The 17,635-nt window shown below is 30.7% G+C and overlaps 1 protein-coding gene and 1 long non-coding RNA gene across 3 annotated transcripts; both read right to left on the bottom strand.

Annotated features, from left to right (window-relative positions):
* On the bottom strand, positions 1 to 3,351 carry LOC107890255 (transcription factor bHLH112). Of its 2 annotated transcripts, none has more exons than XM_016814732.2 (7): positions 3,002 to 3,351; positions 2,606 to 2,912; positions 2,124 to 2,234; positions 1,871 to 1,936; positions 1,688 to 1,753; positions 552 to 599; positions 1 to 438 (listed from the first exon to the last, which is right to left on the bottom strand). In XM_016814732.2, exons 1-7 carry the CDS (start codon positions 3,292 to 3,294, stop codon positions 286 to 288), a joined length of 1,044 nt encoding a protein of 347 aa, XP_016670221.1. In that variant the 5' UTR covers positions 3,295 to 3,351; the 3' UTR covers positions 1 to 285. The 2 variants fall into 2 exon arrangements, with proteins under 2 accessions (XP_016670221.1, XP_016670222.1); XM_016814733.2 differs by having other exon boundaries at positions 2,606 to 2,900.
* Positions 3,352 to 11,005: 7,654 nt separating this feature from the next.
* Positions 11,006 to 12,009, bottom strand: LOC107888988 (uncharacterized). Its single transcript, XR_001681611.2, has 2 exons — positions 11,673 to 12,009; positions 11,006 to 11,352 (listed from the first exon to the last, which is right to left on the bottom strand). It is a non-coding gene; the product is annotated as an uncharacterized lncRNA (long non-coding RNA).
* Positions 12,010 to 17,635: the final 5,626 nt, after the last annotated feature.

Genomic DNA, 17,635 nt, shown 5'->3' with positions numbered 1-17,635 from the left:
TGCAATAAATAATAATCCTTTTGTGTATTAATTTCCTCTCTTTACATTTCATTTGATAGTTCAATGCAAATAGAAACATTAACCAATCATAATTTTGCTAGACCTACATCAATTCTGCTTGTTATGCTGACCCTGGAGTACTCCAGCATTTTTTTTTCCTCTTTTTTCTGTTTTCTTTAGGTTTTTTTTTTCTGAGTTTTCCATTATATTTTGCTGTTCTTATTCTATTACTACAGTATTTATTGTAAGACCCCTTTTAGCTTTTCTAATCGTCTTTTCTTTTTCCTACCTCAAAGTTCCAACAAATGCTGGCGTCCAAAAATCAGCAGTGGTCTCATTAGCAACTGTGAATGTGGTGGAGATTGGCACCAAACATAACCCTCGGCTTCGTAGGTCTTGTTTTGACCCTTCTGTGTCTTTCAACCTATGATCAATACCCTGCAACAACAAAGAAGAAAAAAAAAATCAGCAATTCATAGTAATTATTTCGCACACTGAAAAAGTTTACCAGTTATCAGCATTGATCGAAGTCATTTTTTTTATGTACGTACCTGTTGCATGGAAGTAGCTGCTTGTTTCACATATGGAGTACTTAAAACCTGAAATTACATAAAAATTAACATAACTTTTTTCAATTCGTATGGAGATTTATTCGGATATATTACCTTTTATCTTATCAACTTTCTTCAAATTCTGAATTAATTTCTAAATTTTAAAATGTACTAATTGAATCTGGATATTCTATTTCTATCAGTCATGTTCTTTCCTTAGCTAAATTAAATTTAGATGTTAAGTTGTTAGCTCAAATCTAACTTGTAGTATATTTAAAACATGAATATCAAATTATAAATATGTGATCCTATTATATGGGTATAATTTGTTTATAAAAGAGATAATGTTAATAAAATTTAAGAAGATTATTTCTTCTTCTTTTTTTATCATATGAGATGCATATGTATTTAAAATTTGATCAAGGTGTTTTAAAAATGTTTTATGTTGAGTTTGAACTAGCATTTAACTTTAAAGCTAATAGATAAATGGACATAAACATAGGCATAATGATAAATTTAGTCTTTAACATTTATATTTTTTATCAATCTGACCCTTATTCTTTTTTTTTAAACTAAATTTGACCATTAACATTTCAAAAAGAGTCAAATTGTATTTCTTTAATATAAATATTGATTAAAACATTAAATTTTTAACGATGTTGGCGTGATAACTCCAGTAACAGTCCATATGTACCTTATATTAACATGGCACTATTTGTCTTCTATGTCACATTAATAAATAATTTAAAATTTATAAAAAAAAGTTCAAAAATTTTTAAAAAACTTGAATTACACGTGAACTGTTATGTGGGTTACCATGCTTAAATTTTTTACATTTTAGTCAATTTATCTGTTAAAAAATCAATTCAATTATTTTTAAAAGATTGATGATCGAATTTGACTTTTTTTTTTAAAAAGCTTGATGGTCAAATTTAACTAACAAAAAGAATAAAAACTAATTTAACAAAAAATATTAATGTTAAGGGCTAAAAAAATTATGCCTACAAAAAAAATATACTGATATTTTGATAAATAAACTAAAAGGCTTTTTAAGTTTTAAGCGAATTTAAAATTGAGATAATAGTTTTTTATTCTATCTTGCAAGGGGATAATAAAACGAAGATAAAGGAACATACATTGACTTGATCATGGAGGAACTTGATGTATTCAATAGTTTCATGGAGAACAGATGCTGTATCAGTCTGGGAAAAAGGAAAGGCGCACATTAAACCAAATGCCAACATAAAAAATAAATAAATAAAGTAAAGCTTTCGATTATGTGTTCTTTGAAATTTCAAAAGAAAAATACAAAATTTCACCTTTCCAAAAGGTGAAACCAATTGCTGGAGTGCAGTGATTCGGTCCCCTAGCTTCTCTTTCCGGACCTGATAAAAATTGCTACTAATTTATCATCTAATTCTGTAAATAAATTACCGATTAAATATTAGTTGAATTGACATTGTTACTCTTGTAGCAGCACGAAAGTCGTGAGTTGAAGTGTGTTTAAGATTATAATATTCTTTAAATAAACTATCATCAGCTTGGAGGGAAAGAAAAGCTTGAAGATGGTACCTTAAAAGTTGGTAATGGCAATGGCGTTTCAATTCTTGGCCTCTTTAATGGAGATTCACCACTTCCTTTCTTCATCACTGACGCTAAGTTTCGTACTTGTTTGGTATTAGTCTATAATACGAATCCATAACATAGAATAAATATATCAAAATATGGTCAACAAACCCTAGCCCTGGATCCAAGGCAAGAACATGAAGTACTAATTTCCTGCATCTTATCAGATCTTAGGTCTAATTCTAGTTCTAGTCCTTGTACTATGAAAGGATTTGAAATTTTATTTGATCAGCTACTATTATAATATTATTAGCAGACCCAAATTTAATTTAATTTAACTACAGTAACTAACTTTGTTATTGATTGGAGTCTGCTAATAATATTATAAAAAAATAGAGACCAAAATAATGTTCAAGTAGAAGGATTAAACATCAGACTTGAGAATAGTTAGGGACTAAAAACATAATTAGAGCTCAAACTTTAGTTACCTCTATCGTGGGGCGGGGGCAGTTGAGTTTATTTTCAAATGTTTGTAAAAGAACTTGTGATTGCGGTAAGGGTAAGCTACAGGGAAGCTGCTTCGGCAATGATGGCCTTACGAAAGGAGCTAGTTTTGGCCATGGAGGTGATAATATTCCATTAGCGTTTGCCCCATAAGTGGCACCGGCAGGCATATGGTTGATGGACCGGTTGTTGAAATTAAGTGAGTGTTGTTGAGCTTGAGCATCAGGTTCAAATAATAAACCTTGTAGCAGTGCTGAATCCATGGCTACAGGTTCTTGCCTGCAACTCAACCTTGAAATGAATTATCAACCAAGCATTTGATAATGGATTGTTCATAATCATATGGCAATTAGTTTGTCATTATAATACATCAAACTTACTGAAAAGATTGGTTACAATCGGGTGTTGATGAAAGACCAAAATCCATCATTTTTAAGGAAGAATCAATGAAAACACTGCTGCCATTATTATGAGAATCTGCAGCTTGCTGATGCTTTTCCTTGTTATTAGAAGACCTTGCCTCGATATCGTCCGCCATATTCGTAGCCCATCCGAAGCTAATTCCCAGGTCTGCGATCTCAGTAGGAGACGACGAAGGAAACCCTGAAAGCATGGTTTTCGACGACTTCCACCATGTCCCTTCACAAATTCCGGCATGCAATTCTTCTGCCATAGTAAAACTTGATTTTTTATTTTTTATTTTTTGTATTTTTTTTCTTGTCGTGCCTGAGAGCTCTTTCTCCTTGAGGGTTAATGTTATTTATATATTTGAAAGAAGCGTCTAAAATAGTCACTGTTAGTTAAATTACACAAATTAATTACTTTTTCATTTTCTCCCTAATGAAATACTAACTGTGCATTCCACATTATTGATTAATTTCCACCTAATTATCTTTTCATTTTCCAGGTCAGAAGGGTCTCTAAGCCATTCTTTCTCTCTCTCTTTTTTCTTTTTTCTCTTTACTTAAAATTTAACTTTTTTTCTTTTCTTTTCTTCATCTAAAAAATAAAGCCTAAAAAAAATTCCTTTCGCTCACGTAGCCACTACCGGCGCAACCTCCGACCCAAAAAGTGGCATCAATCCACTTATCATCTTAATGTTTTGAACACAGATATGGGCTTAGATTTTCCAAAAAACTTCAGGAATACCCCAAAAATTAGCCTAAAACTTTTAGCTTCTCTTTCTTTGATCTCAAACACCTACAATTCGATCGGACTCCATTCAAGAAAACTGCTTTCTCACAATCTCTTTTGCAGCTCCATGACAAACAAACTACTATTTAGTGACGACTAAAAAACTATCGTTAAAATCAAAATATCCATCGGTACAAGTCTAAAACCCCTACATAGACGGTTAAAAGGGCTATTCGGATGAAAAATTAATGTTGGCAGATGTAACATTGGTATACCCTTTTATCGTCGAAATACATGACTGTCGGAATAGGTTTAAAGGTCTATATTGCAGTTTGAGTGTCACTAAAGTAATAATTGTCGATATAGATACTATATGCAATGTTGAATTGTTGATTTGGTAGTACTTATCATTCGATAATTGAGAAGATAATTGAGAGTAAGAAAGTGAGTGAGATGGAAGGATCTTGTGTGCGGATTTAAGCGTGATGCAACTATATAATAATTCAAACATTAATGAATTGAAAAATTCTTGATAAATAGAGCTAAGGTAGATGATAAACAAGTAAGGTCAAAACTCTACAAATCAATTGCATGAATTTCCTATCCTTTCACTCATCTTAGCAATATTTTTTAGGGTAAACTATAAAAATAGTCATTTTTGTTTGCCTCAAATTACATTTTAGTCACTTATGTTTGAAATGTTACATTTTGGTCACTTACATTATCGTTTTGTTACAAAGTAGTTACTCTGCCGTTAAGCTCTATTACCTCCCTAACGGCAATCCTATGTAGCAGCCCCAGTGGGTTTTAAATGTCAACTTGGATGTTCAACTGGGATGAAAATAGTTTTTTGAGTCAAAATAGAAAAGAAAACTAAAAGAAAAAGAAGACGAACGATTTTTCTTTCCATTTCAAGGTGTAATTAATTTAATTTTTTTAATTAATTAAATTTGTTTAATTAAAAACCTATTCTTGTCCTAGTTGGATATCTAAGTTGACATTTAAAAACTATTTAGACTGTCACGTGTAGGATTGCCATTAGGAAGGTAACGGAAACGACAGAGTGACCAATTCGTAACTAAAGATACCATAAGTGACTAAAATATAACATTTCAAACATAAGTGACTAAAATGTAATTTGAGGGAAACAAAAGTGACTATTTTTATAGTTTATTCTATTTTTAAGTATTAATTCATCATCTCTTGGTAAATTTGATCCATAGTGCCCAACATATTTTCTAGTGAGAATTAAATTTTTCCTTTTAGTGTGATCCAACCTTATATTTAAATACCTCTATAGATCACATAGAATTAGCACTTTAACCATATTCATCAATTAAGGAAAGGAAATACAATTATAACAATTTAGGAAAGGAAATACAATTATAATGATTTTGATTATCGAGAAAGGATTGTATGAAATAGTGACGCAACGTTATCTGTATCTTTTTTCCAATAGTTTTATGCCACATTAGCATTTTCATCCTGAATTTCAGCATTTTCATCCTAAAAAAATCAAATCCAAATTAAAATCCTGAAATTCAGGATAAGAATACTAATGTAGCATAAAACTATTAGAAAGAGATAATATCTCTGTTTCATACAATCCTTTCTCTTTGATTATCCTTTTGGTTTTTTTTTGCCTAAGGATGACAAGCATGATATCTTTCAAAACGTGTGGTGCATATGTTCGTATGGCATGCTCAATGAGAAAATGATTAAAGATGAAACTAAAAGATTTAAGCAATTCTACAATTTTAATATGTAAACCCTTCCATTCAATTTAAGTGCATATCCCTCTTGGCCATTATGACTGCGATTTGGTGAGGTTGACATGGATGATTGACCCATGTAATTTGAATCTTTCTTCAGTCATTTGGTCCACAGATCCCCCACCTTTTAATATCCTTACAAGATTTATTTAGGACATTGATTGAAATAACGATAATTCCTTGTCAGCTTATGCTCAAACATGATTTCCATCAATGTTTTCACTTTGTTTGTTCTACAATTAGGAGAAGTACTTTAATATTTTATTTTTATTGTCTTTTATCATTTCACCTGAAAGTACTTTCTCTTCTTTCTTCCTTTTTTTTCACATTTTTAGATTTTTTATGTTCATTAAATTTTGCATGGTGTTCTTATGATTTCAATTCTTCTCCTTTTCGACTTATATTTTATGCTATCAAGGTTAGTTATCATGTATAATCTGGCGATCGGGTCTTGAGTCGTTTCGTCGACATATCCTCATCAAATCGGCGAGATGTCTCTCCATCAGGAGTTAGTGATATTAGGCTGTTTAATTTTAGGTATTACTCTAATATATTATTAATTCACGATTTGATATACATATTTGTTGCGAGATCAATTTTTCTAAGAGAAGCCTCTTAGTAATCGAAGGCATAGTCTCTCAATGGGGTTTTGTCTCTTGTACTCTGTCGATAGTTAGTATGTCGTGAGAACATGCTCCATGGGCCTAGTTCACAAAGTCAGGAGCATGTTGGTTGGTGGAATTGCAAGACTAAAGGAAGAGGTGTCAGTATAGGGCAATGTTTTCAAAACTGGGCCAATGGTTGAACCAACCAAGGCACTAGTTCGTCAGTCCAACTAGTTTCGATTAAATAAATTATTAAAAATTAAAAAAAATCTAAATAAAAAAATTGGTTCAACTGTTTTATTAATCGATTTTTTGCCCAGTTCAACTGGTTCATATCGACTCCCAAGTCAACCAATCCAATGCCTTTATTTGAACCGATATTCTAATCAATTTCTGATCTATCTAGTCTAATTCAAACAACTATGACATAAGATATTAGAACAATTACATAGTGCACCTGGGCGTGCGAAGACTTGAGCTACCAACTTGAGGTTGGTGGACTTGCAAGACTCAAAGGAGAGGTTGGTGGTTCGAAAACCCCTATTAAGGGGCAATATTTTAATTATTAAGGGATCAATTGCTGACCCGACGGACAACACTTTAAAGTTTTCTCCTGAAAAAATTTGACCCCTCAATCAGATTACAAAATCTTGAATTTATTGATTTTTTTAATTATTATTATTTTGAAATGAGCAAATCTCTTTTTTGATTGTCTTTAAGCTAATGAAAGTGGTAAGAAAAATGCCAGAGGTTGACATCATTACGCTTGGGAGAAAAAGAAATGGAAGATGGGTCAATTTGAATCTAATTGATCAAAGGACTTGGAAAAGTAATGGACCAATGAGGTTTGAGGACTTATACAAGGCAATGTTTGTTTTTAGGTCCCCATGATGGTAAAGTGGAGAAAAATGTAGAATTTGGACCTACTTTTCTTCTTATTCTTCTTTTCATAATTGCTAGACAAAAGTTTCCCCACCCTTGTTTCATTTTGTTTTTGTCCGCACTCTTCTTTGTCTCATTGTCCATTTAGGACTTAAATAACGGTTGAAATAAGTTATTAATGATAGTTTTTCATTGATGTTTACTATTGATATCGATACAAAGGAGGGCCTCCTCTTCATTTCCCCACCCCCCCCCCTTTTTTTTTCTGGCATGAAAACATTATGGATAAATTCAATTCCTATCCTATTACGTTAAATTTTAATTTGATTTGATATTTTAATTTTGATATAATTCGATATTTTTTTAACTAGATTCATTAATTATTAAAATGTTATTAGTTAGTCTAAATCCTTTATTGTAACTAAAATGATTATATGAATTTTTAAAAATTGTTAGCACCATAAAAATTCTTTTTTAAATTCAGGTCTACTACAATGTTATTTTTTGTTAAATGGATGGCAAGTTTATTTTATTTTATTTTTCAAAATGCTACACAAACACAAAAGATTTTTAACTGTGATAACAAATGGACCTAAAATTTTAAATTCAAAAAATAGAGAGACTAAATTCCTAAAAATAAAAGTATGAAAATTAAATGTCAAATATAGGAAGAGTATAAAAACTTTGAACAAGTTGTAACCTTTAAATATTTTAACTATAATTTAGTTAAGAAATAGATAACTAACCCAGCCCAAAGCATAGATAAAAACCATACTAATTTATTATAATTTATCATGATAAAATTCATTATGTACATACGGCTACGATTGCCATAAAATACAACTGAAAGATGACTCCATTCCTTTTAACTTCAAAATCCCAATGTCAAAATCATTTCTGTATTGAATTTCATAATCAGTACACTCTCAATCTTAAACCAAAACGATGGTTCTGACCAAAAATTGACATTTTAATCACTCAATTCTGGTTGGTTTTGTCTATGTATGTGAAGGTATGAAGCTAATTAATCCATTAGAGACGTTGAGATGGTTAAGCAACTTATCATATATGAAAATGAAACATAATATTTTTAGTCCAATGTGGATCCAATTAAATCTAAAATAAGAGTTAAATGTTTTGCTTTAAGAAGTTAAATTATATTTGTTCATTCAATTACTTGATAGATATATCGTATTAAAAATTGATCATTCTAAATTGATTATTCTTTTATTTATTAAGTTTAGACACAGATAAAATATACAAAAGTTATAGCCTTCATTACTTAGAGTTTGTATAATTAAAGGAAAAGGTCAAGAAAGAGAAATCAATTTACTATAGTATTATTTTTCGTCAAATTAAATTACCGAGTTCAATTCCTACATCAAGTACTTATATGTAACTATAAAAATTATATTATTTTGAAAATCATTAAATCTATGCCATATTAAGGATTTGTTTGCATAATACGATGACAAAAAATTTACATGATGGTAAAGAAGAATATAATATATTTTCTGATACTATGTGAGATTAAAGATTATGGACGAAGATTAGAATCCCATAATCATGATTTAAATGAAACAAAAGTTGATTAAAATTCTATGACGTGGAGTGTGACTTGTATTTACGAGCTGATGTTGCAATGAGAAAGAACCGATGTCGTGACGAGACGATCATGACATCTTAACGAGAAGATTGGCCATGTCCAGACGACGCGAAGAATAGCATCCCGACGAGGAGCACGTGACGTTGCGACGTGTTCCACAATTCAACCAGATTTTCTCCTCCTAATTAAACTCTGATTAATCTAAGTTATTTTAGTCATATTTAATATACAAATTTAGCCTATAAAATGTGATGTTGTAACCTAATCATCTATCATCTTTGAGATTGATAAAGTTTTGTGAGTTTTTAGGGAATTTTGGGTTTTAGCCAAAGTGCTTTGTTTTTTCAAGGATTTATGGTTATTTGTTGAGATTATCTTCATTTCGCACTCTTTCAGTTTTTGCTTATTTAGTGAAGTCTCTTTTGCCCGTGGTTTTTTGACCTATTCTTTGAAAGACTTTTTCTATGTAAATATTTGTGTTTGATTTTTTTTATTTTTATTTTTGCTTTTATTTTCTTGTTGCATATATGAATCAATCCCAGACTTTAAGATTCAGGAGAGATTAAAGAATGAATTGCAAATAGCTATATCTTATTCCCTTTAGCAAATAGAAGTTGGTTAATTCCTTCATACTTTATACTTATTAATTTCCCTTTTAAAAATTCTCAATATTTGGTCAACTAAAATCACAGATGAAATGATAAAATATTTATAATTAAAATATTTGTAATTTAATATTTAGTTGATATAAACTTTAATCAATTATTTTTAAAAAAATTATGAAATTTGGGCAAGTTTTTAAGGAGTACAAAGCTGGGCCTTGGAAGAGGGTCTACGAAAAAATCTTTTGAAAGAAAATATGGGCCTTGCCTTATCTTTGCGGCCATTAACTTATATTTGATTTCCAATTTGATAATAGTGATTGAATTAATTACCTAATACAACACAGGAATAATTTGTTCATGTGGATTTTTACTGTTAGCAGTAAGAATTTTATGTCATAATCATGTATTTATTTCATTTTTCACAGTTATTTCCTTCATATTATGTAATATTTTTATTTACTATTCACCTGAAATAATTGTTAAGTTTACAATAAATAGAGCAGGAACAAAAGTGATTGTGAAAATCAACATTTCTACCATAATTGTGTCAACCACAATAAAAATTAGGGACAACAAAGTTATTAACAGTCATTACAACCTCAACAGAAGAGTGACGTGGCAAATTGACTTAAGAGTTCATATGTATTTTAACCCCTGAATTATAGTTAAAATATTCAATTCTTTTAACTATAATTTTGAAAAAAAAATATCAAATATTTAAAAAATATAAAAAAAATTATTTTAAATTTCAGAAAATTATTTATTATTTTTGAAACTATAAAAAATATATTTTTAAAAAATATATAATTATGTAAAACTTAATAAAATCATAAAATCCTTAAAAATAAGCTCAGTTGAGTTGGGTTAAATTTCAAAAATTATAAAAACATTAAAATATCAAAAAAATCTTTTCAATTTTCATAAATTTTGTTATTTTATGTTTTTGAAATTATAAAATATATTTAAGACTATAATTATGTCGAAACTTTTTTTTTATTTTTGAAAACGGTCGACTTTTTAAGGAAAGCGAAAACGGGAGTCGCCACCAATCCTTTTTTATGAGGTGTGATCGGGTCATCTCGCAATTGATCATTTTAATAAAATGTTTTGATTTATTAAAACAACAATTTTAGTCTACGAAATTCGAGAAAATAGGTCCGGGAGTTGATTACGTACAAGAAAGGTTTAGCACGATCGTAACACCCAAAATTGGTACCTAATTGATTAATTAATTTCTTAACGTCGAAAGTTGAAAACTCAGAAAAAGTTTAAAATACGATCCATTTTTTATTAATATTGATTAAAAAGAAATGCTTGAATAAATTAAAACGAGCACTAAAGGCCCTTTTGTCTCGAGATAGTAAAATGTCACATCTTGTAAGTTAAGACACGACATTTAAACCCTCAAAAATAAGTTTGCTTTTATTTTTTATTTTAAAAGGAATTATACTTTGAAAATTTTTTTTTAAAAAAGATATTCGATTATTTAGATCCAACTAGAAAAATTGAAACCCCATAAGTTAAGATACGACCTTCTCAAGCTTCTAAATGCGGAATATTGACTTTATTTTTAAAATTCGTATAATTCAAAACTTATAAGGATATTTGGTATTTTTAGGTTCAACGAGAAAATCAAAACCCCGTAAGTTAAGGTACAATTTCTCGAATTCCTAAAATACGAAACGTTGCCTTTTTTAAAAAAAAAAATTTTTTTGAGTGTTTGGGTAAAAATTAGTACAGTATTTTTGAAATAGAAAAATGATATGCAAATAAAACATTATACCCATTGTAAGGCCCAATTTTTGTCCGGGCTTATACCAAAAAATCAAAAAAAACAATAAATACAAAATAAACTAAATCAAAACATCCCAAATACATTTTTAATCCAATTAAACAAATACCCCCAAAAAAAACCCTTAACCCAATTACATAAACTCCAATAATTTTAAAACTCATTTTTAATAACCCATGACCCAATAAGCCCTAAAACCCGAGGCCCAATACATCCAAAATTATCTCAGCAGCACTAGGAGCTTCTGGAACGTGCCAGAATAGGCCAGAAATTAGGACTCCCACGAGTGGCTCCTCGCGCAGCCTCCTTCACACGCCTCCTCTGTACGGCCAAATCTGCACAAGAATGTACCAGAAGAGTTACTAACAGAATACAGCTAATGATGTAATTTTTATTTTTATTTTTTATTCCAAAAAATCAGGCTATAAGAAGCCATTGATTTCATCCCTGTATTTTACACACTCACACTGTACGCATACTCTACGCATACACATACAATATACATATATCGAATCTAGAAAATTTCAAAATAAATTTCTGAAAAGGTGATCTTCTTTATTCTTTTAATTTTTCTGTTATTTCTATCAATTTTCCTGCAAGTATTTTTTCATCATTTGGTTTTCTGAAACAAAGAGAATAAAGAGGCAAGTCTTACCTTGCAAATCAGCCATGGATCTCTGCCCTCTTCGCTGAAAATCGAAGTTGGAAGGGTCCAAAGGCATCATCGATCGTCACTGGAATGCCATCGATCACCTAATGAAGTGGTGTACTCGGTGGCTGCTGGAATATGCCCAAACAAATTGATTTTTAGGGCTAAGAAGTTTGGTGAAATGGGGGCTGTGTTTAGAAAATAGATTTAGGAAATGGAAGGTCTTAAATGACCTGCTAATGAAATGATACCGTGTCAAAAAGGGGAGGGGGAGGGGAGGGAAGCTTTTGCACCTAAAATGGTTTATTTAGGTAGCAGGCCCTTCCCCTTTGCATCGTGTTATGATTCGCTCCCCTCTGCGCCTGATTTGTTTTATTTTCATTTTAATTTTTTTCCTAAAATTTGTATGGCTTTGCATTTTAACCCACGTCTCAACGTAATGCTTCAGGATCAGGGATAATTTCAATTGTGGTCCCTGTGAATTCATGCGTGTTATATACGAGTCCTATTTTATTATTAGTAGTTTATTTATTTTGTAAATTATTTTTTTATGCTACTTTGATTTCAATTAAATAATTTGTTTAGATTCATTTTGTTTTTGGCTTAACATGTATATTATTTGGGAATGTTTGTATTAATTGGATCATTTATATTATTGATTGATTTATTTATCGTAATTTAGGTAATTGTATTTCCACGTGTTGCATACGATTTTGTGTAACGTTTTGGGCATTATTCTATATATACCTTATAATAAAACTGGCTCTATGAATATTATTAATATTAAAATATTATATACATTTAACTTTTTTTTAAATTTATTCACATATTTATGATTCTATATGTATTTGTTATTTAAAATCACATGTTTTTATACAATATTCAAATTCAAACAAAATATTGGTATATATATATTATTTATGTACATTGCTAAATACTAGTATTTTATATATAATTTCTTTTAGATCAATTCACATATTTTATTATATATCTTTATTATTTAAAAAAATCCTACATAGTTTATGCATTCTTTAAGTTATCATCAAGCATATGTTTAGCACTTATATTTAACTTGCATACATTATTAAAGCGATATTATTTTTATACATATAATTTTTAGCGAATTTGTATATAATTGCAGTTTTTTTATTGATTATATATATAATTTATGCTAGTTTTAACTTAATTTTATAATTCATATTTTTTTTATTCCATATAATTTTAATATTCAATTAAAAATGCCTTCACATGTATATAATCCATATTAAATTATTTTTACTATGGTATATGTTATTATTTTCATATAACTTTATGTAAATATTTTTCTATGTATGTATCCTCTTTTAAAATTATTTATGTGTATAATATATTTCTTTTAAGAACCCTATTTTAAATCATATAATTTATTTATTGTATACACTCTCATATTATCTTTAGGTATTATATTTTTTTATATATATTTTGTTACCTATATAACTTATATATTAACTCCGTTTCTTTCATACCTTATTAATTTCATTTTTTTTAAAATAATTATACCCAATTTTACTTGTATATACATATCTCATAAATTTATTTTGTATATTATTTTATATCATGTATTGTCATTCCTTCATATTTAATACATTATTTAAGTTATCATGTGAATTATCAATTTTTGAATGAATTTGTGTTTTAAATATTTCATATATAATTCAATTTAAACTTTATATTTTATAATAACTATTTCAATAAACATGTATCCTAAGTTTTTATGCAAATTTGTCAACTTGTATATATATTATATGATCATTAATTCATCATTTTGTTTCATACATAATTTTATGCATCATTGTATTTTGAGGTTTGTTGATTATCGCGTGTATTATTTTTATATTAATTATTCATTATCCATGCTTAAAAATTTGTTGGGTAACATTATATTTGGAATAACTGTACATAATTGTTAGATGTATTAAGCGAGGTTGAACTTTGTGTATATTATTTCATATTCATTAACCCCTTTTTTTATATGTATATACATTTTGTTGCAATGCATTAAATATTTCATTTATTTTAAAACAAATAAACGTGTTTTTTAGCAAATTTCCAATTTTCTGTTATTCAAAGATTCTGAAATAAGGCAATATCTAATATTTGGGGAATTTGAAAAATCGTGCTCAATCGTACTGGGTATGACTTCCGGTGAACCAAATATTTGGATAACTTTTTATAATTTTAATGTATGAATTTTTCAAAAGTCGAAAATCAATCGCATCTTAAAGGTATAAGGGATCGTATCCAATCGTACTGGGTATGAAACCGCATATCTTTGAAACGAGAGATTTTTTACCTCTAATTTGAGCTATTCAAATTTTTTTAAAAAAAAATCATACTTCAGAAAATCTTTTCTTTTAAAACTTTTGATATAAGGACAGCATCAAATCAATTTGGTACCAATTTTTGGGCATAATGAGGGTGCTAACCCTTCCTCATGCGTAACCAACTCCCGAACCCACTTTTTTGATTTTTCATGAATAAAGCATTTTAGTAAGTGGTCCAATCACACCTAAATCAAGAGATTGGTGGCGACTCCACATTTTTTCAAAAGTCGATCCCCATTGCTTTCAAAATAAAAAGGGTTTCGACAGCTTGACGACTCCACTGGGGATTGAACAAAGAGAGTCAGGCCATAAAATTGATTATTTGTTGTCCTTTTGTCAAAGAATTGAAAATTTGTTTTGAAAATCATGATTCTTTTAATTGCATTTGTTTGCATGATTATTGTGGTTCGAGTCTTGTAGAATAATATGGTATTACATTGCATGACCGATGTGGTTATACCTGTTAAGTGGGAGTAAGAAACTATGCTTTCGTGAGGTTTTCACCTCCGTATGGGCTAGTGGATTGCTTTCGGGATATATCCATACCTATGATTTCGTGAGAATTTCATTTCCGCATGGTCATAGGGAAATGTATTCCCCTGAATCGAACTCGATTCATATGAGCCTATAATGGGTGAGAATTGAGGAATCTGCTGGTTCAGGTACCCTTTCTCTAGAACCGAGCTACATATAGTGAACCTTGAGAATCCACCTTAAGTAGAACCTTGCCCAAGTTTAGTGGTCACCTGAATAGGTACTTTATTCGATATTTATCTCACTTGTACTAACGTGTTTTGTTTTTGTCTTGTTTATAATTGCATTGCATTACATCATCATAGAAAGGGGGTGTTGATTCATATTTGATTTCTAAATAGAACAGTTTGTCATAAGAAAATGAATTTCCTGATAAAGTGGATTATAATATGGTTGTCTGAATTGACGAAAGAAGGCTGACAGTTCATGGAGAAAAACAAGCCTTTACCTGAAGATTCAAGCTGATAAAGATTGTTTGGGAGCCGTTGCATCTCAATTTTCTTAACAGAGCTAATCAACGTCGTGAGGATAATGAGTCGTGGCTTAGATCAAGCAAAGAAGAGCTAGTGGAGGCATTTATTGGAGGCTTGCGAGAATTGGATTTCATGAAGAAAAGGGATCAGTGTCTTCACCTGAAATATGAAAGCAAGGTCATATATGTAATCCGTTTTATGTAAAGGAATTTGTTTTCTAGAAAAGTTGTTCTAATGGAATTAAATTCAAAATCAACACTTCTCTTTCTTTTGCATTCATCCCATGCATTTGCATTGCATTGCATCATTTCATCATTTGCATTAAAATTTTCATAAAAGGGTCCCTAATTAGTTGAAATCATTTCAGTTAATCTAGAAACCAATAAAAATTTACCAACCAAGCATTGTTACGGTACCCGTCCTAAGACAAAGGATATTGACCAAAGATTGGAAAGACTTGAACAACTTCAAAGAGAGATGCAAGACCAGTTACAAATGCAGATGCAAGAGCAACTGGTGAAGATTCGGCAGGAGATGAGAGACCAGGTGCTAGAGTCTCAAAGGAATATAATAAATCAGTTGTCTCAATTGTTGACAAAGGGGCTTGAAGAAATGAAAAGTTCCATGATCAATACTGGGAAGGACAATGAGGAGCCTCTCTACCCTCCGAGTTTCACCCCGAAAAGTGTTCAGACATATCTGTAAGGTGTACCTATTATTAAAACTTAGCAATATCAAGCTGGTGCCTCTACATTGGTGGATTACCCAATAGGTTCAGGTTCCAGTCCGGGGGGCAATCCAACCAATCTTGAAGTTCCTGATTTAGATGAAATGGTAAAAGTAGAGAGGGAATTGCCAAGACAACTTGAGGATCAGTATAGGTGGTTGGAGGAAAAATTGAAAGCAATGGAGAATGTTGACTTCTGCTGTGGGGTTGACGCTAAGAATCTGAGTTTGGTTCCTGATCTAGTACTCCCGCCAAAATTTAAAACTCCAGAGTTTGAAAAGTACAATGGAACTAGTTGTCCTGAAGCTCACATCACAATGTTCTGTCAAAGAATGACAGGATATGTTAATAACGATCAATTGTTAATCCATTGCTTCCAAGATAGTTTGATCGGGTCAGCAGCTAAATGGTACAATCAGTTGAGTCGTGCTAAAATCAATTCATGGAAAGACTTAGCACAAGCTTTTATGAAGCAGTATAGCCATGTAACAGACATGGCACCCGACAGAATTACCCTGCAAAGTATGGAAAAGAAGCAAAATGAGAGCTTTAAGTAATATGCCCAAAGATGGAGAGAGGTAGCAACACAAGTCCAACCGCCTCTTTTGGAGAAAGAGACTGCGATGCTTTTCGTCAATACTGTGGAAGCCCCATTCATTAATCATATGTTGGGAAGCGCTGCTCTGAGCTTTTCAGATATAGTAATGTCCGGTGAGATGATTGAAGATGCGATAAGAAATGAGAAAATATATATGGGAGAAAGTGCCAAAAGGTCAACCTTGGGAAACAAGGCAAATGAAGTGAACACCATGAGCATGCCTTCCAAATTGGTCAACATAGGCCAGCCAAGGGTTAGAACCACTAATCATCAAAGAGAATCTGAATGACATATCCAAAGAGAGGTCCAAGAAATAAAAGTTTCCAAACCCTTATGTACTTGGGGGTGTTTTAAGCAATAGGACTGTGGAAGAAATCCTTGTATTTTTAGAGCTGATTTAGAGTAATATTCAAAACGCGCTTGTTGCCTTAAGCCTAGGGGCAATAAGAATCCTTTTGTCAAATAGGCTTGTGTCTAAAAATTTTTATTTCAATAAAATGCATTCTTTTTGAATAAATATTCTTTCATTCTTTATATATTCTTTTGTTCTTTGGACTATTTTTTTTTTTAAATATGCTTTCATCCTTCATTCACGGTCATACCATACAAATAACTATCCTTGAAATTTGCCTTTGTACCTACTATAGGTCCTCAGATATCAATGACATTAGCAACGCTGTAACTGACTCCCTTTTGGGGTGAGATAGGTGTTTAAGCGGATCTCAGGACTTTGAAGATGACAGAGATTGTGACTTATTTCTTGATTTGTTAAGGACGGTAGAATAAGATGAAAGAACAGATCCTACTTTACGAAGGGTCAATGGACATTATGAGCAAGGGGCAAATATTTGGATACCCTTTTATAATTTTAATGTATGAATTTTTCAAAATTCGAAAATCAATCACGTCTTAAAGGTATAAGGGATCGTATCTAATCATACTGGGTATGAAACCGCATATCTTTGAAACGAGAGATTTTTGACCGCTAATTTGAGCTATTCAAACATTTTTTTAAAAACAAATCATACTTCAGAAAATCTTTTCTTTTAAAACTTTTGATATAAGGACAACATCAAATCAACTTGGTACCAATTTTTGGGCGTAATGAGGGTGCTAACCCTTCCTCATGCGTAACCGACTCCCGAATCCACTTTTTTGATTTTTCATGAATAAAGCATTTTAGTAGGTGGTCCAATCACACCTAAATGAAGAGATTGGTGGCGACTCCACATTTTTTCAAAAGTCGATCCCCATTGCTTTCAAAATAAAAAGGG

Source organism: Gossypium hirsutum, chromosome A09 (assembly GCF_007990345.1).
Source record: "Gossypium hirsutum isolate 1008001.06 chromosome A09, Gossypium_hirsutum_v2.1, whole genome shotgun sequence".
NCBI classification, from domain to species: Eukaryota; Viridiplantae; Streptophyta; class Magnoliopsida; order Malvales; family Malvaceae; genus Gossypium; species Gossypium hirsutum.
Note: the sequence above shows the minus strand (reverse complement) of the source record. Positions and strands in the feature narration are given on the sequence as shown.

Coding starts and splice junctions, on each gene's coding strand:
- LOC107890255 (XM_016814732.2), bottom strand. CDS start 3,294: ATGGCAGAAGAATTGCATGCCGGAATTTGTGAAGGGACATGGTGGAAG. Junction 1,754..1,870: donor TGGTTTCACCTTTTGGAAAG/GTGAAATTTTGT, acceptor CCTTTTTCCCAG/ACTGATACAGCATCTGTTCT. Junction 439..551: donor CAGCTACTTCCATGCAACAG/GTACGTACATAA, acceptor TTGTTGTTGCAG/GGTATTGATCATAGGTTGAA.